The following is a 26,022-nucleotide window of genomic DNA, read 5'->3' as shown; positions in this document are numbered from 1 at the left end:
GAGACGAACAAAGCGGGGAAGGGAGACGAACAAAGGGAGGGAGGCCAATATGGGGGGGGGGAGGCTGAGAGCGGGACGCTTATGGGGGTGCGGGCTAAAGAGGGGAGGGGTGCACAAAATCAACGGGATTGCAGACATTCGGGCAGGAGGGTGCTAGGGGAAGAGTGCCTAATGCAAGGGTCTGAACACAAGGATTGGAAATCTAAACATTGCTGAACTGGGAGCCAATGTAGCTCAGGGGGTGAGTGGGCGGTGAAAGAAGGCAATTTAGAAATTAACGCTGCCAGCATGCTCAGAGGTGGCGTTTACCAGCCGGTGGTCCCGGGGCAACCCCAGAGACACCTTTAATTGTCAAATTTTCGGGGATAAAATAAGTAAGAAAATAAAGGCGCGGTCAATTGCTCAACATAAAGACACGTTCCGCGGCAATGAGCCGAATGCACAATTGTCACTTTGCCTAATGCGGGAGCCCGGGGGGTGGGGTGGTGTTGCTTTAGTTTGGTGCGGGGACAGGTGTGGAAGGGCGGGCATGTAACATGGTCACAGCCGCTCCCCTCGGCTGCTTTGTTTAAAGTGCACATCTCACCCGCTATTCGCTGAGGGACAAAATCTCTGACTTCATAAGAAAATAAAACTCCGCCGCCGCCGCCGTCCACGAAAACGAAACAAAACATCCGCTAGGAGAGGACAAGAAGATGAATAATAATATTACCAGGAAGCGAACACCAATTGCCAAGTTCTTCAGGAAACTTTTCTCTCGGAGGAAGTACCAACTGGTTGAGGAGAGTGACTCAGACGGCAAGGTGAGTGAGTGCTTGCTGATTATGGGATGCTTTCCCTCGCCCAAATGTGAACAGTAGATGGTTGGTGTGGACATTTTCAGTTCTTTTTCTTCAGGATAGAATCATAGAATGTACAGTGCAGAAGGAGTCCATTCGGCCCATCGAGTCTGCACCGGCCCTTACAAAGAGCACCCTAAGTGTCGACCATATCCCCATAACCCAGTAACCCCCACTTGACATTTTTTGGGCACTAAGGGCAATTTATCATGGCCAATCCACCTAACCTGCACATCTTTGGATTGTGGGAGGAAACCGGAGCACCCGGAGGAAACCCACACAGATACGGGGAGAACGTGCAGACTCCGCACAGACAGTGACCAACCGGGAATCGAACAGGGGACCCTGGAGCTGTGAAGCAACTGTGCTAACCACTATGCTACCGTGCTGGAGTATCCAGTAATTGGGGTTTATTTTTTAAAATTAAAATACCGATGAACGGAATGTTGAATTTTCTGGGAGCGGGGTGTGTGGGCAAGGTTGGTTTGAAACTGTTGCCTTTTTTTCAGCTAGCCCCGCCAGCACGGGCACGATGGGCTGAACGGCATCCTGCCCCCCCCCCCCCCCCCCCCCGAGCTGCGGTCCGATGAATAATGCCGGCCGTAGTAACTGTCTGGTAAACAAAAGGAATTGGCAACAGTTTTTACCGGTCATGACCTGTGCTTTTGTTTCAGTTTAACCGATCGTACTGGGGGAGGGGGGTGGGGGGGGGGGAGGCTAACCTTTATCTTTCAAAATAAAATAAAAGATAGAGGTCATTGTTTTGATATTTGGTCCTTTTATGAGTTCCACACTGCATTTCCAAATTACTACAGCATTGCTGATTTATCACTTTGCAGCTTTCAAACTGGCACTGCATGCTCATACAGATGGCATTGCTAGACTGGCACACTGGGTCCCCGTAGAACGTTTTATCTCGTTTTACAATATTGTTAAGAACACTGACTTCAAGGAATAATTGAACCTATTGGAGGCACATTTTTTTTCATCTGGTGTACAGTCGATGAGGGAATATTTACCCATGGGTAGGTTTACAATGTACGATGGCCAAAGGGATTTCAAAACAGTTCCCAGCTGTACAAAGAGTTGAATTTTAAATTATTAAACGTATGTTCCCCTGATGCTCTCCATTGTTTGAAATATTACTGTTACGCTACAGGCTTTCTGTCTACTGTTCAAATCAAGATTCAGGCACCTTGGCTGAGACTGCATTCCCTGTGCTCAGAAACTTGCAAAACGTGCCTACGGTATAGTTTCTGGTATGAATAGTGTTTATTTTTCTCTTATGATTACGCCCCATAATTTGATTTTGTTGGGCGAGGGAGGGATGATGTTGGAGTGGTCATGTCACTGGAGTAGTCATCCAGCGGCTCAGGCTAATGCCCAGCAGATGCTATTGGATAGCCTGGGAGAATTTATGGCGGGATTCTACATCCAGCGATGCCGGAATCGCGAAGCACGATTGGGTGGAAAATCGCGTGTCAGACGGAAATCGATGCCGGCGCCAGGCGCCGTACAGAATGCCATGCTCCGGTGCCTTGACAGCGGCGTGAAAATGTCCTATGCCGCACACTGACGTGGGCTTGCAAATTGTACAGTAGACGCTGTTGGCATGTCATTAACTGGTCCGCCGCGACAGTTTTCCAGACCCCCCCCGCGATGCTCCGCCTCTGCCATGAGGAATCACCGACTGTAAGGTTCACTTGTGGTTTTTAACATCGGGAAACAGGTGCCGTGGCTGCTGAGGGAGAGCGGGAAGGGGTACGAAAGTGTCCAACAGCGCCATAGTGTGCTGACAGTTGTGCCGCTGGACGGGGGGCTTCGATCAGGATTGGGGGGCGGCCAGAAGGTGGGCCATGCGGTCGGGGTGAATGCACACGGACCACCATTTTTCAGCCTGCAAGGCAGCCATGTTGCTGCTCATGCCGCTTACTGCCCACTGTGAACATAGTCATGGGTCGTATGGGTGCCTCCCAGGCAATCCCACTAGGTACTCTCTGGCCCCAGCTGACCCTTCAATGGGATGGGAGGGCTCCAGCGCAACAAGTGCCATCTTCTTGGCTGGGACAGTGGGGTGTGGGGAGTGGAACATAGAATATAGAACATACAGTGCAGAAGGAGGCCATTCGGCCCATCGAGTCTGCACCGACCCACTTAAGCCCTCACTTCAACCCTATCCCCTTCACCCAATAACCCCTCCTAACCTTTTCAGACACTTAAGGGCAATTTAGCATGACCCATCTACCTAACCTGTACATCTTTGGACTGTGGGAGGAAACCAGAGCACCCGGAGGAAACCCACGCAGACACGGGGGGAATGTGCAGACTCCGCACAGACAGTGACCCAGCAGGGAATCGAGCCTGGGAACCTGGCACTGTGAAGCCACAATGCTAACCAGAATGCTACCGTGCTGCCCTATGGACCATAGAACATAGAGTGGAGTCCCTATATGCAGCTGCTGCTTGTCGTGCTCTCCAGTGCCGCTCCTGGCCCCGGCGAATCACACGCCAGCATTCGTTGGAATTGCACTAGTTCCACATGGCGCTTGTGCTAATCCATTAGGGTGTTCTGAATCGCCCCAGGACGTCACCACTTTCATTAATGTAGAACTCTCACGTTTCAGTCCCGCCATCAGCACTTAGTCTCTCAAACGGAGAGTCCGTCCTTAAACTCAAACAATAAAATCTGGAATTGGAAGCTATTCTCCCTAATGGTAACCATGTCAATTGTTGCTTTAAAAAAAACTCCATCTGCTTCACTAAGGTCTTTTTCAGGGAAGGAAAATCCTTACCTGGTCTGGCCTACATGTGATTTCAGACCCACAGCAATGTGGATGACTCAACTGTCCTGTGAAATGACTGAGCAAGGTACTCAGTTCAAAGGTACTCGGGGATTGATAACCAATGTTGGCCTTGTCAATGATGCTAGCATCCCATAAAAGAATAAATAAATGCCCATGAAATTACCAAAATCAGTATAGCAACAGGAGTAGGCCATTTGGCCCATCGAACCTGTTCCACCATTCAAACAGATCTTGACTGACCATCAAATCCATGCCATTTATCCCATATCCCTTGATGTCATTAGTATCCAGAAATTCATCAATTTCTGCCTCGAACAGGCTCGGCGATTGAGCTTCACCATTCTCTGAGTGAAGAAACCTCTCCTTGCCTTGATCTGAAATGGCCTGTCCCTTATTCTAAGACTGTGTCCCTTGGTTATAAACTCATCAGTCACCCCGGTGCATCCTGTCCACATTGACTCTGTCACTTTCTGTAAAAATTTAGCAATTTTCCACAGGATAGCCCCTCTATCTTCGAAACTCTAATGAGTACAGGCCCAGTTTCCTCAACATCTCCTCATTGTACAATCCCGCCTGGGATTAGTCTGATGAACCTCTGTTCCACTATGCCTATATAGCGTGTATATCCTTCCATGGATCACGAGACCACACTCTACACAATATTTCAAGTGCGTTCTCGCAAGTCAATCTGGAAATTCATAGAATCGCAGCATCCCCACAGTGCAGAAGGGGGCCATTACGCCCATCCAGTCTGCACCAACCATTTGAAACACAGACCCAATCCCCACCCTATCCCTGTAACCCCACCTAACCTTTGGATACTACGGGCCAATCCACCTAACCTGCACATCTTTGGACTGTGGGAGGAAACCGGAGCACCCGGAGAAAACCCACGCAGACACAGAGAGAATGTGGAAACTACACGCAGACGGTTATCTGAGGCCGGAATTGAACCCGGATCCCTGGCGCTGTAAGGCAGCAGTGCTAACCACTGTGCCACCGTGCTTACTGAGAAGTATTTATTAAGAGGAAGAACTAACACAAACAAAATTGTTTAATCAGTACAATGATAATAATTCTAGAAAACTTGATTTTTTACCAGTACTTTAAAACCATTTCCATTGATGGAAGTTACTGCAAAGAGCCACTCAAAAAGTGCACTCTGCTGAGGCCCACTCCTCCATCCTATCCCCATAAGCCCACGCATTGATCAGGGACAATCCACCTAAACTGCACATCTTTGAACTGTGGGAGGAAACCGGAGCACCCGGAGGAAACCTATGCAAACATGGGAACAAATTGCAAACGGAGAACATGCCAACTCCGCACAGTCACCCAAGGCAAGAATTGAACCCCGGTCCCTGGCACTGTGAGGCAGCAGTGCGAACCGCTGTGCCACTGTGCTGCCATGTGTGAGGAGGGGCAAACCGAAGCATCTGATCTGTCAATCTGGTTTGCTTTTATGAGGTTGAATTAATACAGGAAGAACACTTAAAACCGAAAGCTATGAGTTAACAATTAATCAAGCCATTCAAAAATGTGCTAATAATGCCTCGTAGATATTAATATCTTAATAATATTTGTTGCATAATAACTATAAATTTGTTATCCTCGACATTAATCCTAGGTTTAAAACACAAATGCTTTTAAAGAAAATGGCTTTTCAGGTTCAAATTAAATCAATTATGCCTTCATTTCAGGGGACGATAAATAACTGCTTTTGTCCCCTGTACATCAATTTCCTTTGCCCCATAACTAATTAGTTCACTGCCTGGGATTATTTTCAATGTGTACATTTTTAATTTGAAGTTTTTTCTGTGACTGTTCTTTTGCTGCTCCCTTTGCAAGAGACTTGTATTCACAGGGAGTAACGGATTTGCAGCCCTCCAGAATGACACATGACGGCCAGGCGATAGAGCTGCTTGTGAGAACTCTGTGTCACTTTAGAAGCATTTGAATGATGTGGCTGAAGAAGGAAGTTCGGTGTGGAGCTGCAATGGAAATCTAGCTAAGGGGCAGTATGTGCTCTTTAAATAAGTAACTACTTTATTAATGTATACCCACTTCATCAATCACTAATTTACAGTTTAGCCAGGAAGCACTGTGTGGTTACATTTATGTGCAGAGTTGAACAATATTAAAAAGAATGTGTGAAAGGTGGTCACCTAATGTGATCTCCATTTAGAAAGTTGTTCGACAGAAATGAATTTGTCTGTGACTTGACACAATGAAAACTATCACCACCGACATTGTGAAGTAATATATTTACAAAACACTTTTTAATTCTTTCATGGGATGTGGGCATAATTTCCCCTCAACCAATTGGCTTGAAAGGCCATTGCAGAGGGCAGTTTAGAGTAAGCCACTTTCCTGTGGATTTGGAGTCACGTGTAGGCCAGACCAGGCAAGGATGGCAGATGCCCACCTCCCAAAGGACAATAATCAATGATAGTTCTCTTGGTCACCATAATTTTTTTTTGATAAACAATTTTATTCAGACATTTTGGCAAAATAAACAACAATAATATAAAACAATGTACAAAAAGCAATCGTTATAGTGCAAGAAACCCAGCTCCCCTCCCACAAGGACCAGCCTAACTACCCCTTAACCTACGTTACCCTAAACCCCCCCACCCCCCCGCGACGATTAATTTTCCGCCAAGAAGTCGATAAATGGTTGCCATCTCCGGGCGAATCCATACAGTGACCCTCTCAAAGTGAACTTAATTTTCCCCAGACCAAGAAAGCTCGCCATATCTGATAACCAGGCCTCCGACTTTGGAGGTTTTGAGTCCCTCCATGCCAGCAGAATTCGTCGCCGGGCTACCAGGGAAGCAAAGGCCAAAATGGCAGCCTCTCCCTCCCCCCTGGACTCCCGGGTCCTCCGAAACTCCCAAAATAGCCACCTCTGGACTCATCACCACCCCTGTTTTCAGTACCCGGGACATATCATCCTCGAACCCCTGCCAGTACCCCCTGAGTTTTGGACATGCCCAAAACATGTGGACATGATTCGCCGGCGCTCCCGAACATCTGGCGCACCTGTCCTCCAATCCAAAAAATGTACTCATCCAGGCCACTGTCATGTGGGCCTGGTCGACGACCTTAAATTGAATCAGGCTGAGCCTGGCGCATCTTGCGGTCGCCTTTACTCTGCTCAACGCCTCCGCTCATAAGCCATCTTCTATCTCACCTCCGAGCTCCTCTTCCCACTTAAGCTTCAGCTCCTCGGTCTGTGACTCCTCCGCTCCCATAAGTTCTTTATAAATATCCGAGATCCTCCCCTCCCCCACCCATCCACTGGACACTACCCTGACCTGGATCCCCCTGAGTGGCAGGCGTGGGAAGGACGGAATCTGTCTGCGTAGAAAGTCCCGGACCTGCAGGTATCTAAACTCATTCCTTCTCGCCAGCCCAAATTTCTCCTCGAACGCCCTCATGCTCGGGAAGCTCCCTTCCAAGAACAAATCCCCTATCCTCACAATCCCAGCCCTCTGCCATACTAGGCACCCACCATCCATGTTCCCCGGGGCAAACCGGTGATTGTCGCAAATTGTGGACCAAACCGATGCTCCCATTCCCCCCACGTGCCTTCTCCATTGGCCCCAGATCCGCAAAGTCGCCACCACTATGTGGCTGGTGGAGTACCGTGCCGGTGGGAGCGGAAGGGGCGCAGTAACCAGGGCTGCCAAACTGGTCCCCCTGCACGAAGCAGCCTCCATCCGCCCCCAAACCGACCGCGCACCCACTATCCACTTCCTTATCAAAGCTGTGTTGGCCGCCCAGTAGTAATTACTGAAGTTTGGCAGCGCCAGCCCCCCCATCCCCTGGGTTCCTCTCGAGCATCACCATCTTCACTCGCGGGGACTTTCCCGCCCACACAAATCCCATAATCATTGATGCACGATCAATGACCACTAAAGCGAGGTTATAGTCCAACTGAAGGCTTTAATAAGCTAGATGTTTCCCCCAGCAGCTCGGGTACAGAAAGAAGACTGCTGGGGTGGCACGGGCTCTTATACCCCGCCTTGCAGGGCGGAGCTACCATACAGCTTGACCAATAGGAAACATACAATATCTACCAATGGTGTTCCAGCATTACCAGGTACTGTAATACCTCTACACAGACTACCACCATCATTTTATTAACCTTCTTGAAAAAAGACCACGGAATGAAAATGGGGAGACACTGGAAAACGAACAGGAATCTCGGGAGGATCGTCATTTTAACCATCTGCACTCTCCCTGCTAGTGTCAGTGGGAGCACATCCCACCTCCGGAACTCAGCCCTCATTTGCTCCACCAATTGAGACAATTTTAACTTGTGCAGACGGCCTCAGTCCCACGCCATCTGTATCCCCTAGTATCTAAAACTGTCCCCCACTAACCTGAATGGCAGCCCCCTAACCTACCCTCCTGGCCCCTCGCCTGGACTACAAACAACTCTCTCTTTGCCATGTTCAGTTTGTACCTCGAGAACCGGCTGAATTCCTTCAGGATTCTCGTGATTTCATCCATCCCAGCCACTTGATCTGTGATGTATAAGAGCAGGTCGTTGGCGTACAATGAAACTCTGTGATCCCCCCCGCCCTCCTCCCGCACCATCCCCTAGAAGCTCTGAGGGCAATTGCCAGCGGCTCTAGAACATAGAACATTACAGCGCAATACAGGCCCTTCGGCCCTCGATGTTGCGCCGACCTGTGAAACCACTCTAAAGCCCATCTACACTATTCCCTTATCGGCCATATGTCTATCCAATGACCATTTGAATGCCCTTAGTGTTGGCGAGTCCACTACTGTTGCAGGCAGGGCATTCCATGCCCTTACTACTCTCTGAGTAAAGAACCTACCTCTGACATCTGTCCTATATCTATCTCCCCTCAATTTAAAGTATGTCCCCTGGTGCAAGACATCACCATCCGAGGAAAAAGGCTCTCACTGTCCACCCTATCTAATCCTCTGATCATCTTGTATGCCTCAATTAAGTTACCTCTTAACCTTCTTCTCTCTAACGAAAACAGCCTCAAGTCCCTCAGCCTTCCCTCATAAGATCTTCCCTCCATACCAGGCAACATTCTGGTAAATCTCCTCTGCACCCTTTCCAATGCTTCCACATCCTTCCTATAATGCGGCGACGAGAATTGCACGCAATGCTCCAAATGCAGCCGCACCAGAGTTTTGTACAGCTGCAACATGACCTCATGGCTCCGAAACTCAATCCCTCTACCAATAAAAGCTAACACACCGTACGCCTTCTTAACAACCCTCTCAACCTGGGTGGCAACTTTCAGGGATCTATGTACATGGACACCAAGATCTCTCTGCTCATCCACACTACCAAGAATCTTACCATTAGCCCAGTACTCTGTCTTCCTGTTATTCCTTCCAAAATGAATCACCTCAAACTTTTCTGCATTAAACTCCATTTGCCACCTCTCAGCCCAACTCTGCAGCTTATCTATGTCCCTCTGTAACTTGTAACATCCTTCCGCACTGTCCACAACTCCACCGACTTTAGTGTCATCTGCAAATTTACTCACCCATCCTTCTACGCCCTCCTCCAGGTCATTTATAAAAATGACAAACAGCAGTGGCCCCAAAACAGATCCTTGTGGTACTCCACTTGTAACTGGACTCCAGTCTGAACATTTCCCATCAACCACCACCCTTTGTCTTCTTCCAGCTAGCCAATTTCTGATCCAAACTGCTAAATCACCCTGAATCCCATGCCTCAGTATTTTCTGCAGTAGCCTACCGTGGGGAACCTTATCAAACGCAAATAATGATGTCTGGCACACAGTCCTCAATCCTAGCAGTCAAAAGTTTGGCCAGAATTTTAGCATCTACGTTGAGCAGAGAGATCAGCCTATAGGACCCACATGCCTCCGGGTCTTTGTCCCGTTTCAATGTCGGGGAGATGGTGGCCTGTGACATCATCCGGGGTAACACCCCTCTGTGTCTTGCCTCATTAAAAATCCTAGCCAGCCCCACTATCTCGGAGAACCTTTTGGAAAATTCCACTGGACACCCATCCGGCCCCGGAGCTTTACCCGATTGCATGGCCCTCAAGCGCACCAATATCTCTTCAGTCCTGATCGGGGCCCCCAACCCTCACCACCACCAACGGTAGCGTTGTGGATAGCACAATTGCTTCACAGCTCCAGGGTCCTAGGTTCGATTCCGGCTTGGGCCACTGTCTGTGCGGAGTCTGCACATCCTCCCCTTGTGTGCGTGGGTTTCCTCCGGGTGCTCCGGTTTCCTCCCACAGTTCAAAGATGTGCAGGTTAGATGGATTGGCCATGATAAATTGCCCTTAGTGTCCAAAATTGCCCTTAGTGTTGGGTGGGGTTACTGGGTTATGGGGATAGGGTGGAGGTGTTGACCTTGGGTAGGGTGCTCTTTCCAAGAGCCGGTGCAGAGTCGATGGGCCGAATGGCCTCCTTCTGCACTGTAAATTCTATGATATCTATGATAGCAGCAGCAGCTTCTACACTGCCCTTGTTTGCCCACTTCTTCAGCTGTTTGCGATTCTTTCTGCTTCTTAATTCCATACACCTATATCTGGAGTCAGTGCCTGAGTGCCTACGCCTTCCGAACTAGCACTCAAAAGTACAAAACATTCAGGGAAAAAGGTCCAAAAGTCCGACCGGATCGAGAGCCACCAAATGTGCGACCTATTCCTCCATAGGCGCCACTGGAAGTCCTCTTGGTCACCATTACTCAGAATAGGGGGTGTTGGTTTCCTCTCGGTAGATGCCTGGTGCGGGATATCGTTTAACATGGGAATGGCATTGGACATCAGAAGACGCATGGTCCTTGACGGAAAGTAGGTTCAGTTCCAGGGGCTGGTTTAGCACACTGGGCTAAATCGCTGGCTTTTAAAGCAGACCAAGGCAGGCCAACAGCACGGTTCGATTCCTGTACCAGCCTTCCCGAACAGGCGCTGGAATGTGGCGACTAGGGGCTTTTCACAGTAACTTCATTTGAAGCCTACTTGTGACAATAAGCGATTTTCATTTCAGTGGCAAAACCTCGATGACTGGGGACCTCCTCTACTGCTGCAGCCTTCATCCGCCGTCACAGATGTTGATACCATACAAGTATCTTCCACCTGATGTGCCATTTTAGATTTATCTGGTTCCTCCCCTCCGACCTCTGACCCTGCTAGCAGTTCAAGACTCCTGACAGCATTGCTCATGTGATTAATGATTAATTGTCCACCATGACAAGGTGGCAATTCTTGGAATTGAAGAAAATGTTCTTCAGGGCTGTCACTTGCCTTTGGGTTGGACCCAGGCAGAGTGAATGAACCTTCCAGATTCTTATGTAAAGGAATTCTTGGGAAGTATAACCAAGTTCATAGCTGTGGTGAACCACTGTACACATGTATTAGGGGATGTAAGGTAGGACCTGTACTACAGGTTTGCCGGTAGCCCCTGCCGGCTGGCTCTGCCCAGTAGGAGGAGTATAAATATGCCTGGCCTCCATTCAGCTGCCATTTCGCCAGCTGCAGCAGGAGGCCAAGCATCTGACTGCAATAAAGCCACAGTTGTACCCAACCTTAGTCTTTGTGCAATTGATCATGCATCAATAGCATAAGCAATTATCAGCTAAAATGTTAATAGTGCTTCATTTAATTTTTCTAGACAATTAATGTTTGCTTGTTTTAAGAGTGAACTGGTTTGAAGTAATTCTGTCATTGGATTATGGTGTGTTTGGGTTTCTCTTTAAATGCTAATGGTCCGTAACAAGCTTGTAACACTGCAGTTTTTGCTCATTTGAAAGATACTACTACAGATACAATCATCACGGTGTGGCATTTCCCAAAAAAATGAAAGAAACGGCACCAACTGCTGTATGTGGCCTTTTCCAACCTCACAAAAGCTTTCGACTCTCAACCATGAGAGCTTATGAAATATCCTTCTCAAATTTGGCTGCCCTCAGAATTTTGTTGCTATCCTCTGCCTACTTTATGATGGCCGGGAAGCTGTGATCCTCAACAGCAGAACCACTCTATCTCAGTGGAGAATGTGGTCAAACTGGATTCTCCGTTTCTGGGTGGGAATCCACGATTGCCGACGGCAAAATCGAGTTCGACAATTGGCCGGAGAATCCGTCTGTACTCCGAAATCGGGGGCGGTGCCGTTTTTCAGACGCTCCACCCCTCAGAAACAGCGTGATCGCTGAGTACACCGCCGCAGTTGGGACAGCCTCAGGACGTCACCTGAGGCCCTCCCCCAATGCTCCGTGCCAGATGGGCTGACTTCCCGATGGCGTCAGTCGCATGTGCTCATAGTTTTCGGGGACCTTGCGTGGCGGCTGCAGACTGTGACAGCGCCGCCACAGTCGGGGGGGAGGGGAGGGGGGGAGCTGTTCCGCTGGCCGGGGGGGGCAGCTTCGGCGGGGACTGGCAGGACTGGTGGGGGTGGTCCAGGGGGAGCAAGAGGGGTTACAGGTGGACACTATCTGGCAGGCCGGGTCTGCACGCGGCCAGCGCCATGTTTTACGGTCCGGCCGCCGCAGGTCGCCCCATACCCTGCAATTCTCCATCCGCATCTGCAGGTAAAGCCGGGGGGCTTTATGTGGCGCGACTGGTAGCCCCCCACTGTCGGAGCATCAGTGCGGGGGCGGCTCCGACGTTTTGGACTGTAAGACTAGACACATGCTCCGGACATAGCCTCAAAATCGGAGAATCCAGCCCTAAGTGTTGACAACGGGCCAGGATTCATGGACGTCCATGACAGTAAAACTGATGCTGCATCTGGACCGATTCAACGACCATAGGAACATACGGCAGGGCAAGGTTTATAACTGGGAGAAGGGTAATTACGATGCGATTAGGCAAGAATTGGGGAGCATAAGATGGAAACAGGAACTGTCAGGGATAGGCACAATTGAGATGTGAAGCTTGTTCAAGGAGCAAATACTGCGTGTCCTTGATATGTATGTCCCCGTCAGGCAGGGAGGAAATGGTCGTGGAAGGGAACCATGGATTACAAAAGAGGTTGAATGTCTTGTCAAGAGGAAGAAGGGGGCTTATGTAAGGATGAGAAAACAAGGCTCAGTTAGGGCACTTGAGGGATACAAGACAGCTAGGAAGGAGCTCAAGAAAGGGCTTAGGAGAGCTAGGAGGGGGCATGAGAAGTCCTTGGCGGGTAGGATCAAGGAAAACCCCAAGGCTTTTTACACTTGTGTGAGGAATAAAAGAGTGACCAAGGTGAAGTTAGGGCCGGTCAAGGACAGTAGTGGGAACGTGTGCATGGAGTCTGAAGATATAGGAGAGGCCCTAAATGAATACTTTTCTTCAGTGTTGACAAAGGAGAGGGGCCATGTTGTTGAGGAGGATAGTGTGATCCAGGCTGGTAGGCTGGAGGAGGTAGATATTCGGAAGGAAGATGTGTTAGAAATTTTGAGAAGCCTGAGGATGGATACGTCCCCTGGGCCTGATGGGATATATCTTAGGATTCTTTGGGAGGTGAGGGATGAGATTGCAGAGCCTTTGGCTTTGATCTTTATGTCCTCACTGTCTACAGGAATAGTGCCAGAAGACTGGAGAGAGGCGAATGTTGTCCCCCTTGTTCAAGAAAGGGAATAGGTATAACCCTGGGAATTATAGGCCGGTTAGTCTCATATCGATGAGAGGTAAATTATTGGAAAGGGTCCTGTAGGATAGGATTTATGAACATTTGGAAAGATACAGCTTAATCCAGGATAGTCAGCACGGATTTGTGAGGGGTATGTCTTGCCTCACAAGTTTGATTGTATTCTTTGAGGAGGTAACTAAGTACATGGATGAAGGTAGAGCAGTTGATACATGGATTTTAGTAAGGCGTTTGATAAGGTTCCCCATGGTCGGCTCATGCAGAAAGTAAGGAGGTGTGGGATAGAGGGAAATTTGGCCGATTGGATCAGTAACTGGCTATCACATCGAAGACAGAGGGTGGTGGTAGATGGTAAATTTTCATCCTGGAGCCCAGTCACCAGCGGTGTACCACAGGGATCAGTGCTGGGTCCTCTGCTATTTGTGATTTTTATCAGTGACTTTGATGATGGAGTTGAAGGTTGGGTTTGTAAATTTGCTGATGACACCAAGATTGGTGGAGTAGTGGCTAATGTGGAGGGCTGTTGTGGGCTGCAAAGAGACATTGATAGGATGCAGAACTGGACTGAAAAGTGGCAGATGGTGTTTAACCCTGATAAGTGTGAGGTGATTCATTTTGGTCGGACAAATTTGAATGCGGATTCCAGGGCTAACAGCAGGGTTCTGAAGAATGTGGAGGAGCAGAGAGATCTCGGAGTTCATGTCCATAGATCTCTGAAAGTTGCCACCCAAGTGGATAGAGCCATGAAGAGAGCCTATAGTGTGTTAGCATTTATTAACAGGGGGATTGAATTTGAGAGCCGTGAGGTTATGCTGCAATTGTACAAGACCTTGGTTAGACCACATTTGGAGTATTGCGGCAGTTCTGGTCACCTCATTATAGGAAGGATGTGGAAGCATTGGAAAGTGTGCAAAGGAGATTTACCAGGATGCTGCCTGGATTGGAGGGTAGGTCGTATGAGGAAAGGTTGAGGGAGTTAGGGCTTTTCTCATTGGAGCGAAGGAGGATGAGAGGTGACTTAATTGAGGTGTATAAGATGATGAGAGGGATAGATAGAGTGGACGTTCAGCGACTTTTCCCTCTGGTGGATGTAGCTGTTACAAGGGGGCATAACTATAAGGTTCATGGTGAAAGATATAGGAGGGATGTCCGAGGTGGTTGGGGCATGGAACGCACTCCCAGCTATGGTAGTGGAGTTGGACAACTTTAGGAACTTTCAAGTGGTTATTGGATTATTGGATAGGCATATGGAGTGCACTAGAATGATTGGGAGTAGGTTGATTTGATCTTAGTTTCAGACTAGTTCGGCACAACATCGTGGGCTGAAGGGCCTGTACTGTGCTTACAGTTCTATGTTCTATCTATGTTCATTGAGGGGCTAGCACTGGCACCACGTGGAACACAATCGTTTCCAATGAGAAATGGTGCCGGATTCGCCGGATTTGCACTCAGGAGAGAAAGGAAGTCTTGGGGGCCTCCTGTCAATGAAGGCAGGAGACAACTGAAATTCATTGTCACCTTGAATGTGCCAGCTGAGTCTTCGGTTGACTGGGGAAGAGAGTATTTGAGGACCAGGAACTCAACCTAAGACTCAGGGCTTGATTTGCTAGGGGGCAGCAATCTCCTCACTCCTAAATGTTTTGGAGATTTAGACAACCTATAGCAGGGACCTGAAAGCACTGGATAAGTACCAGCAACAGTGGTTTTGCAAGGTACTCCAAATTGGGTGGCAAGAAAGAAGGTTCAACAACAGTGCCTTCTCAAAAGCGATCAAGGTGCTAATCATTCAAAACCAGCTACGCAAGGCAAAACATGTTACAATGTCTGACACCGGACTCGCAAAGCAAATGCACTACAATTCAGAGAACTCTCCAAGCAAGACAGCAGAAATTCTTTAGCGGTGTCCTTGAAGCATTTCTGAAGAGTCAAGCCTCTCTGCCGGCTCATGAGGTCCTTGGCGTGTGACTGATCAAAATGGAAAAGGCTCCTTTCAGGAAGGCACGGAACAAATAGAAAGACTTTTTGGGAGGCAAATTCAATTCACGGAGAAAGCACACACCTCCAAACAGCTGACCTACCTGATCCTCCAACGCAACTTGACCTGCAGTGGAGGTGTCTGCAGATGATGCATTGGACTTACCACGCCTCTCCGTGCCATCAAAATTGAGTGGAAGCAATCCCGAGCGTCTGCCTAAGATCAGACTGCAGCAACTTAAGTCTCCTTGGACATCACCTTCCAAAGGTGTGACCTTTTACTACCCTGTAGAACAAGGACAGGAGGTGATGAGAACACCAACACCTGGAATTTCCCTTCCCAAGTCACACACCATCCTGACTTGGAACTATATCGGAGTTCCTTTGCTGTCGCTGGGTCAAAATCCTGGAACTCCTTAACAGTACTGTGGCCCACATCCCAAGAACACATTAATAATAACATTATTTTCACTTTCCTTGAATATTGATATTGCAGCCAATAGTTTTGCAGTATGCTCAATGAGGGGACCCACGTTGTTTCTCTACCTGCTGTGGGCAAGGAAAACACTCTGCAGTTTTGGATATCTTGTGTTGCAAAGGAAAACTATGTGTCAGATGGGAATTCCAAATATGAAAGAATGAGATGAGACTTGTGCACCTAAATTTTTTGTCAAACAGGTTGAGCGGGACATATTCAAATCCTTTAAAATGTTGAAAGACATGCTAGAAGTAAGCAAGGTATTTAGCTGAGATTAAAGAGACAGAACTAAAAAGGACTTGCAATTAGGAGGTTTCCAAGCTTATTATGCTTTGTAACTCTAGCTTTATATTTAGGGTAATTGAAGGGGATCATGTGGCCTGTTCTGCAGTCTGCCTGACAATTATCCTGGATGGCTCGATTATTGAAGGTCGAAGGAAGACTTAGGGTGCTTTACTGAGAGGAAGGTGCAAGGTATTTACACATGGAACCAATGACATCAGTTGCTGAGTGAGTAGACGGAGTCTCCCAAAGTTCCAGGAAGGTGGTGTAGGTATTGAATTATAAACAGTTGTACTATAAGCTGTCCAATTACTTCTGGACAAAAGCAAGTTGGGTCCCAGGATACCTAATTAGCTTTTCAACCTGAATGTGAGGCTAATCATTCATATTTACAGTGCAGAAGGAGGCCATTCGGCCCATTGAGTCTGCCCCGGCTCTTGGAAAGAGCACCCTACCCAAGCCTACACCGCCACCCTATCCCCATAACCCAGTAAACCCACCCAACACTAAGGGCAATCTTGGACACAAAGGGCAATTTAGCATGGCCAATCCACCTAACCTGCACATCTTTGGACTTGGGAGGAAACCGGAGCACCCGGAGGAAACCCACGCACACACGGGGAGAACGTGAAGACTCCGCACAGACAGTGACCCAAGCTGGGAATCGAACCTGGGACCCTGGAGCTGTGAAGCAATTGTGCTAACCATTATGCTACCGTGCTGCCCACGGTAATGTGTTTCCTGTTGTCATGGGAAGGATGTCTGTGGCCTGTTATGATCCATGTAGAGACTAATAACCTTTAAAAGGTCGTTTGAATTACCATTAAAAACTGAAAGAATGGTATGTCAAGATTTCACAGAACAAATGACATACTTTCTTCTTGTGGAAAATTTGTACTTTAACTGCAGAGAGGGACATTCCCTGCGTATATTTATAACTCATTCCATTTTCAAGGAAAGCCATGTTTGCGATCTGGTTATAGGCTTCCCCACAAACAAAGAACTGTCTCAGACAAACCAAAGTTCTCTATAGTCAAAAGAATAAAAAGGCTCAGATAAATCAAAATACTGAGGATGCTGGAAATCCGAAATAAAAACAGAAGATGCGAGATAAACTCAGCAAGCCTGGCAGCATCTGTGGAGGGAGGAACACAATTAACGATTCGAGTCAATATGACCCTTCTACAGAACTTCTAAAGGCTCTCCTAAAGAAAAGGCTGCTTGACTTTGTGAACTTTGAGAGCTGTGGGAAGGAGATGGTCTTGAATCAAAGAGACGAGTCCTACAGCTTTTCAAGGATTCCAGGAGATTTATCCTGGCATAGCTGGAGGAAGAAGATTCAGCAGAACATGTTTTACTATCTGTGGTGGATTTAAGAAACTCATGGAAAACTGAGCAAAGTGCCTGGAGGCTGACACTTGGCAAAATGAGGATACAGGTGCGCAGTGGTAGCTGGGAGCAAATGTGAAATGTTTGCTATAAGAACAGCCATGGGGAGTGTGTTATGTGATAAGTATAACAGGAGAATGTTCTTCTTTCTGGTTTGAAATACAAGTTGCCCCCAAAATGAAAATGGTGTTTGGTCAATAGTGCTTTTAACATTTCTCAACAGTAAAAGTTTTAAAATATGAAAACTTTGTTGTGTCAGTGTTTCAGCTATTAACTGGAAGTTCAAATCTTTCTGAAAATTTTTTTTATCTGTCTCTTGTAAATCTTGCCGATTGTAAAAGGGCACAAAGTAAACATTTGTTTTCAGGTAAGATTAAGCCTGTTCCACATTGAAGCGGTCCTCTAGTACAGATTCCCAGTCAAGGGCATTCGTGCTTCAAAACAATTTGAATAAAATCTGGTTGGATTAGGGTAAAAAGGTTGTTCATAGGGGTAGGTGCAGACTAAGATGAGGAAGTACACAGAACAATCAAGATGTGCTGCTATAGCTAGTGAAGCATTCTAATCCGACAGATCAGAAGTTGTTGTGAGCAAGAGTTATCCTGTCGCAAAATGATAAATAACAGTACAAGCATTTATCACACAACTGCATTTATTCATTGTTATAACCTGCATGCTTACCATGGCTGGGGACTAATGACAATCCCACAATCCTGTGGGAGTATGAGCTTCCCCAATGAGGGAGGCGGAGAAACCATTAGCAGACTCCCAGCATAAATAAAGCTGGCCAGTTTGGAACCAGCAGGAAGAAATGACCAGCAAGCGAAGTTGCTGCTGCTGTTGTATATATATGTTATTGTAAATCAATGTTATTTCTTTGTATCCTTAAAACTCGTGCTGGATTCTTCGTGGCCCTCACAAAACTGGCGACGAGGGTTAAAGTGAATAGCTGCTACACTGCTGAAGCCACCTCCCTCGATTTTTGTTGGATACAGGTTGGAATTTGTTTTCTATTACACCATGCCTCTGTACGGACGTTTGGATGATTTTGATGCTGCGCTGGAAAGCTGGAACCAGTACGCACAACGGATGCATTACTATTTCCGGGCAAACAATATCACCGAAAACGAGCGCCAGGTCATATTGCTCACCGCCTGCGGCCCGCATACGTTTGGGGTGATTAGGAGCCTCACGTACCCAGCTGCGCCGGACACCAAAACGGTTGATGAACTTGTAAATTTAGTGGGGCAACATTTTAACCCAACCCCGTCCACGATAGTCCAACGTTACCATTTTAATACCACTGAGAGGACCCCAGGAGAATCCCTTGCCGACTTTCTATCCAGGCTATGCAGGATTGCGGAGTACTGTAGCTATGGTGAGACCTTGTCAGAAATGTTACGCATTTGGTTTGCGGTATTAATAATGCGGTCACACAGAGAAAGTTGTGAGCTGAGCCGACATTGACTTTTCAACAGACCATTCAAATAGTATTGTCCCGAGAGAGCACAGAACGAGGAGTGCAGGAGCTACAGGGAATGGAGGTGCATGCCTTGGGGCGCAATCCCTTCCGTCCGAAAACGTCCTCCCGCACTCCTTCGGTACCTTGGGCGAGGCGACGTCCGGATCGACGCCAGTGGCCGTCGGACATTCCTCCCCGAAGGGAGCCTTCTCCAGAACCAATGGATGAGGAGCCATGTCCATGTCAGACTTGTAGGCGCCGACCCCGTCGCGGACGTCGGCCCTGGGGGTGCCAGAGGCGCCGTCGTACCGACCGAAACTGGGACCAGCCCAGGGGCCATATCTTCCATGTTGATGAACCTGCGGTGACTACTCCTGAGGACGTGGAGTCGGAGGACAACTGCCTGCAGCTGCATTGTGTGGCAGCTCCCCGTGTGGTCCCCATTAAGATGACAGTACGGGTCAATGGTCACCCGCTTGAGATGGAGTTGGACACTGGCGCAGCAGTCTCCGTGATCGCCCAGAGGACATTGGACTGCATCAAGCAGGGTATACAGACCCTTACATTAACCGACTCACAGGCCAGGTTGGCCACCTACACGGGGGAACCATTGGACATTGCAGGAACTACGATGACCCCGGTTGTTTATTGACGCCAGGAGGGGCATTTCCCACTTATTGTGGTGCGCGGCCATGGGCCCAGCCTGTTGGGTCGGGACTGGTTGTGCCATTTGCGGTTGCAGTGGCAGCACATCCTCCAAACAATTTCTGGAGGGTTGACTGAGGTGCTAGGACGATACCCAGATGTATTCCAGCCCGGTTTGGGGAAAACATAAGAGGCTGTAGCCCGTATCCAAGTCGAACCAGGAGCCACGCCGCGCTATTTCCGGGCGCACCTGGTGCCTTACGCCTTGCTCGAGAAGGTAGAAGGGGAGCTCACTCATTTGGAGACTTTGGGTATTATCAGGCCCGTCTGTTTCGCTGACTGGGCAGCACCAATTGTATCTGTAATGAAGCCAGATGCCACAGTTCGCTTGTGCGGCGACTATAAACTTACAGTGAATAAGGCTTCCCGACTCGACCGATATCCAATGCCTCGCATAGAGGATCTCTACGCGAAGCTTGCAGGCGGACTCTCGTTCACAAAATTAGATATGAGTCACGCCTACCTACAGCTGGAGCTGGACCCTGCCTCCCGACCATATGTAATGATTAATACACACCGGGGCCTGTATGAATATACACGTTTGCCCTTTGGAGGATCCTCTGCCTGCGCTATTTTTCAACGCGTTATGGTGGGTATTTTGAGAGGTTTACAGCGTGTCGCTGTCTACTTAGATGACGTTTTGATCACAGGGACGTGGGAGCAGGAACATTTGGAAAATCTGGAGGCTGTCCTTAGATGCTTTTCAGAGGCTGGAGTCCGTTTACGCCGCACAAAATGCGTCTTTCAAGTGAAGGAAGTAGTCTACCTGGGTTATCGGGTGAACCGCAAAGGTTTGCACCCCGTCGCAGAGAAGGTGCGCGCGATTCAACAGGCCCCCGCCCTGACTGACACTTCGCATCTTTGTTCTTTTCTCGGCCTCGTAAACTATTACGGGAAGTTCCTCCCCAATCTGGCAACTACGCTGGCCCCGTTGCACCTTCTGCTAAAGAAAAATCACACCTGGGTTTGGGGTCAGCCGCAAGAAACCGCTATCCGGCGGGTAAAACAACAATTGTCGTCGTCTAGGTTACTAACCCACTAGGATCCTGGAAAGCCTTTGCTCATCACATGTGATGCATCCCCGTATGGTATTGGGGCCGTCCTGTCCCACAAGATGGAGAATGGGGCCGAGCGGCCGATAGCTTTCGCCTCCCGCACATTGACTGCAGCGGAAAAAAAGTACGTGCAGATCGAGGAGGGCCTAGCAGTGGTCTTTGCGGTGAAACGTTTCCACTAGTACGTGTATGGCCGCCACTTCACTATCGTGACTGATCATAAGCCTCTGCTGGGACTTTTCAGAGAGGATAAGCCAATACCGCCCATTGCTTCCGCACGGATCCAGCGCTGGGCTTTGTTGCTTGCTGCATACGAGTATTCTCTGGAGCACAAACCAGGAACGCAGATAGCGAATGCCGACGCACTGAGCTGATTGCCTTTATCGACCGGCCCCATGTCGACTCCCACGACCGGTGAGGTGGTTGCAACCCTAGATTTTATGGACACCTTGCCTGTCACGGCATCACAGATCCGTGAGTGGACCCAGACGGAGCCAGTCTTGTCAAAGGTCCGGCACATAGTCCTGTATGGTGGGCAGCATAGACAGCTCCCAGGCAAGTTGCGGGCATTTTCCTCCAAGCTGTCAGAATTCAGCGTGGAAGACTGCATCCTCTTGTGGGGGACGCGTGTGATTGTCCCAGAAAAAGGACAGGAGCTGATACTAAGAGACTTGCACAATGGGCATCCAGGTGTGACCAAAATGAAAATGTTGGCCCGGAGTTATGTCTGGTGGCCAGGCCTCGACACCGACATTGAGAAGGTGGCCCAAAACTGTTCCATTTGCCAGGAGCATCAGAAGATTCCGCCGGCCGCACCCCTACATCACTGGGAATGGCCAGGGCGGCCTTGGGCACGCTTACATGCAGATTTCGCCGGCCCTTTTCAAGGATCCGTGTTCCTTCTATTAATCGACGCCCAGTCTAAATGGCTAGAGGTGTATAAGATGCAAGGCACAACGTCCTGCGCAACAATTGAGAAGATGTGTTTGTCTTTTAGTACGCATGGCCTCCCCGAGGTGCTGGTCACGGATAACGGCACTCCATTCACAAGTGAGGAGTTTGCGAGGTTCATGAAGATGAACGGCATACGCCATATCCGCACTGTCCCTTACCACCCGGCTTCAAATGGGTTGGCGGAGCGCGCAGTGCAGACATTCAAACGAGGCCTAAAGAAGCAGTCTTCCGGGTCAATGGACACGAGACTGGCTCGCTTTTGGTTTTCGTATAAGACCACCCCCCATGCGGTGACTGGGGTAGCTCCCGCAGAACTCCTAATGGGCCAGAGACTTCGCACCCGCCTTAGCATGGTTTTCCCGGACATTGGCGCAAAGGTACGCCGCACACAAGAACGGCAGTGACATGGTTTTTCTCAGCATCGGCCGATTCGGCAGTTTGCGCCCGATGACCCAGTGTTCGTTCGGAATTTTGCTGGTGGTGTAATCTTTCGCCAAACGGGCCCTATATCTTACCAGGTGCAAGCCCAGGGTCATCTCCAGCGCAAACATGTAGACCACGTTCGGTCCAGAAGACCATCCCTTCCAAAGATTCCCCGCCCCCGGAGCTCATTTCTACAGCCACAGAGACCAGAGACAATGGAAAGTAGTCCTCACAATCTTCCTCTGGTGCCTCGCTCAAAGCCTGCGCAGGTCATTACAGAATCGCGTGGAGACAGAGACGCCGAGATGATGGAGGCAGCAGACTCTGACTCCGAGATGGAGACACAGGACGCATCAGAGGGGGAATCCTCGGGCCCACGGGCAGCGGATGTACAACAGTTACGCCGTTCATCACGGGAGCGCCAGTCTCCGTCTCGTTACACGCTGCCCGCTCCAGCACCTCGTGCTAATGGTGTCCGGCCTGCGGCAAAACGAGTCCGACGCCCTCCTTCGCCAGGGTCTTCGCTGGATTCCTTGGACTTTGCGGGGGGAGGGATGTTATAACCTGCCTGCTTGCTATTGGCTGGGGACGAATGACAATCCCACAACCTGTGGGAGTATGAACTTCCCCAATGAGGGGGGGGGGGCGGAGAAATCATTAGCAGCCTCCCTGTATAAATAAAGCTGGCCAGCTTGGAACCAGCAGGAAGCAGTGAGCAGCAAGCGATGTTGCTGCTGCTGTTGTGTATATATATATATGTTATTGTCAATAAATGTTATTTCTTTGTACCCTTAAAACTCGTGCTGGATTCTTCGTGGCTCTCACAAAATTCATGAAGTTTGTAACTTACTGTTGGCTTCTGGTGCTTCGGCGGACGGAATTAGCGCACTAGAGAATGTCTAGTTCGTGACTAGTTGAATATTTATTTATTAATAATAACATGGGTCAGATAACAATATGAAAACTATTAAAATTACTAATTATTAAATCACTATTGTAAAATTATCTAAGAGCTATTACAAATCACAGAATTTACAGTGCAGAAGGAGGCCATTCTGCCCATCGAGTCTGCACTGGCCCTTGGAAAGAGCACCCTACCTAACCCCACACCTCCACCCTGTCCCCGCACTTCCACCCTATCCCCGTAACCCCACCTTGCCTTGACTTTTTTTTGGATACTAAGGGCAATTTAGCATGACCAATCCACCTACCCCATTTGATTTGATTTATTATTGTCACATGTATTAGTATACAGTGAAAAGTATTGTTTCTTGCATGCTATACAAACAATGCATACCGTACATAGGGAAGGAAGGAGAGACTGCAGAATATAATGTTACAGTTATAGCAAGGTGTAGAGAAAGGATCAATTTAATACGTGGTAGGTCCATTCAAAAGTCTGATGGCAGTAGGGAAGAAGCTGTTCTTGAGTCGGTTGGTACGTGACCTCAAACTTTGGTATCTTTTCCTGACAGAAGGAGGTGGAAGAGAGTATGCCCGGGGTGCATGGGTGCCTTTCTGAGGCAGCGGGAATTATAGATAGAGTCAATGGCTGGGAGGCTGGTTTGCGTGATGGACTGGGCTACAGTCACGACCTTTTGTAATTTCCTGCGGTCTTGGGCAGAGCAGGATCCATACCAAGCTGTGATACCACCAGAAAGAATGCTTTTTATGGTGCATCTGTAGAAGTTGGTGAGGGTCGTAGCTGACATGACAAATTTCCTCAGTCTTCTGAGAAAGTAGAGTCATTGGTGGGCTTTCTTAACTATAGTGTCGGCATGGGGGGACCAGGACAGGCTGTTGGTGATCTGTACACCTAAAAGCTTGAAGTTCTCGACCCTTTCTACTTCGTTCCCATTGATATAGACAGGGGCACATACTCCACTACGCTTCCTGAAGTCGTTGACAATCTCCTTTGTTTTGTTGACATTGAGGGAGAGATTATTGTCGTCGCACCAGTTCGCCAGATTCTCCGTCTCATTCCTGTACTCTGTCTCGTCATTGTTTGAAATCCGACCCACTACGGTGGTGTCATCAGCAAATTTGAAAATCGAGTTGGAGGGGAATTTGGCCACACAGTCGTAGGTCGTATAAGGAGTATAGGCGGGGGCTGAGGACGCAGCCTTGTGGGGCACCAGTGTTGAGGACGATCGTGGAGGAGGTGTTGTTGCCTATCTTTACTGATTGTGGCCTGTGGGTTAGAAAGTTCAGGATCCAGTCGCAGAGGGAGGAGCCGAGGCCAAGGCCACGGAGTTTGGAGATGAGTTTCGTAGGAATGATGGTGTTGAAGGCTGAGCTGTAGTCAATAAATAGGAATCTGACATAGGTGTCTTTGTTATCTAGGTGTTCCAGGGTAGAGCGCAGGGCCATGGAGATGGCGTCTACTGTGGACCTGTTGCAGCGGTAGGCAAACTGTTGTGGATCAAGGCAATCTGGGAGGCTGGAGTTGATTCGGGCCATGACTAACCTTTTGAAGCACTTCATGTGATGGATGTCAGAGCCACTGGACGATAGTCATTAAGGCACGCTGCTTGGCTTTTTTTGGTACTGGGATGATGGTCGTCTTCTTGAAGCAGATGGCGACCTCAGATTGTTGTAGAGAGAGGGTGAAGATGTCTGCGAAAACCCCCGCCAGCTGATCCGCGCAAGTTCTGAGTGCTCGTCCGGGTACCCCATCCGGGACAGTGGCTTTCCGTGGGTTGACCTTCGAGAAGGCTGCTCTGACGTCTGCAGTGGTGATCTCAGATACAAGTTCATCCGCGGTTTCTGAGGTGGAGTGCCCGCTCTCGCTGACCTCTTGCTCAAAGCGGGCATAGAATGCGTTGAGCTCATCAGGGAGGGGTGCGTTGGAGCTGACGATTTTATATGTCTTCATCTTGTAGCACGTTATGTCTTGCAGACCTTGCCATAGACGGCGGAGATCCGTGTGGCTAGCCTGGGACTCGAGCTTGGTCCGGTACTGTCTTTTGGCACCTTTGATGGATTTCTTTAGATCATATCTGGCTTTCTTGTAGAGGTCAGGGTCGCCTGACTTGAACACCTCAGATCTAGACTTCAGCAAGCAGTGGATATCCCTGTTCATCCAGGGTTTCCGGTTGGGAAACACGCGGATTTGTTTCTTTGGCACACAGTCTTCTATACACTTACTAATGAAGTCAGTTACTGTAGTGGCGTACCCGTTCAGGCTGGTAGCAGAGTTTTTAAATACTGACCAGTCCACTGACTCTAAGCAGTCCCATAGGAGACCATCCGATTCCTCAGACCAACAGTGCACGACTTTCTTTGACGATTCTCCCACTTCAGTTTTTGCTTATAACCCGGGAGCAGGAGCACAGCCTTGTGGTCAGATTTGCCAAAGTGTGGGTGGGCGATAGAGCGGTAGGCATGTTTGATATTTGTGTATCAGTGGTCCAGTATGTTTGGGCCTCTGGTGGAACAGGTGACATGTTCGTGGTAATTTGGTAGTACGCTCTTGAGCTTGGCCTGATTGAAGTCCCCAGCTACCAGGCCTCGGGAGTTTTCGTTTCAAGGCTATTTGTGGTGGTGAATATTTCGTCCAGTGCGATTTTCATGTTCTCATGGGGTGGGATGTAAACCGCCGTCAGGATAACGGAGTTGAACTCCCGCGGAAGGTAGTAGGGGCGGCATTTTAGCGTCAGGTATTCTAGGTCTGTGGAGCAGAAACTCGCCAGTGTTGCTACATCTTGGCATCAGGAGGTGTTGATTAGGAGGCAGATCCCACCTCCCCTTGTCTTACCTGAGGCCGCCGTACGGTCCATTCGGTGGATTGAGAAGCCCTCTGGTCGTAGGGCACAGTCCGGTGCCGCAGGAGTGAGCCATGTCTCCGTGAAGCAGAGCACACAGCAGTCGCTTAGTTCTCTTTGAAAAGTGAGTCTGGCTTTAAGTTGGTCCAGTTTGTTTTCTAGAGATTGGACATTAGCGAGGAGTAAGCTGGGCAGAGGGGCTTTGGGGCCGCGTTGTTTCACTCTCACTGCAGACCTGCACGTTTTCCACGCTTCCTGGAGTGACGGCTTCTTTTCGAGCCTGGGTGACGG

General features: G+C 48.9%; 1 protein-coding gene across 2 annotated transcripts in view; it reads left to right on the top strand.

Moving 5' to 3' along the window:
* The first annotated feature begins 540 nt into the window (after window positions 1-540).
* Window positions 541-26,022, top strand: part of LOC140430432 (calcium-transporting ATPase type 2C member 2-like) — a 159,734-nt gene continuing 134,252 nt past the window's right edge. Inside the window, exon 1 of one of the 2 annotated variants that reach the window (XM_072517907.1) lies at window positions 541-803. In XM_072517907.1, coding sequence (XP_072374008.1) covers window positions 696-803 — 108 coding nt within the window. In that variant the 5' untranslated portion in view covers window positions 541-695. The remainder of the gene's footprint in view (window positions 804-26,022) is intronic. The other variant, XM_072517906.1, reaches the window with a different exon arrangement.

Source organism: Scyliorhinus torazame, chromosome 10 (assembly GCF_047496885.1).
Source record: "Scyliorhinus torazame isolate Kashiwa2021f chromosome 10, sScyTor2.1, whole genome shotgun sequence".
NCBI lineage: Eukaryota > Metazoa > Chordata > Chondrichthyes > Carcharhiniformes > Scyliorhinidae > Scyliorhinus > Scyliorhinus torazame.
The sequence above is the reverse complement of the archived record's forward strand: the minus strand, read 5'-3'. Positions and strand labels throughout refer to the sequence as shown.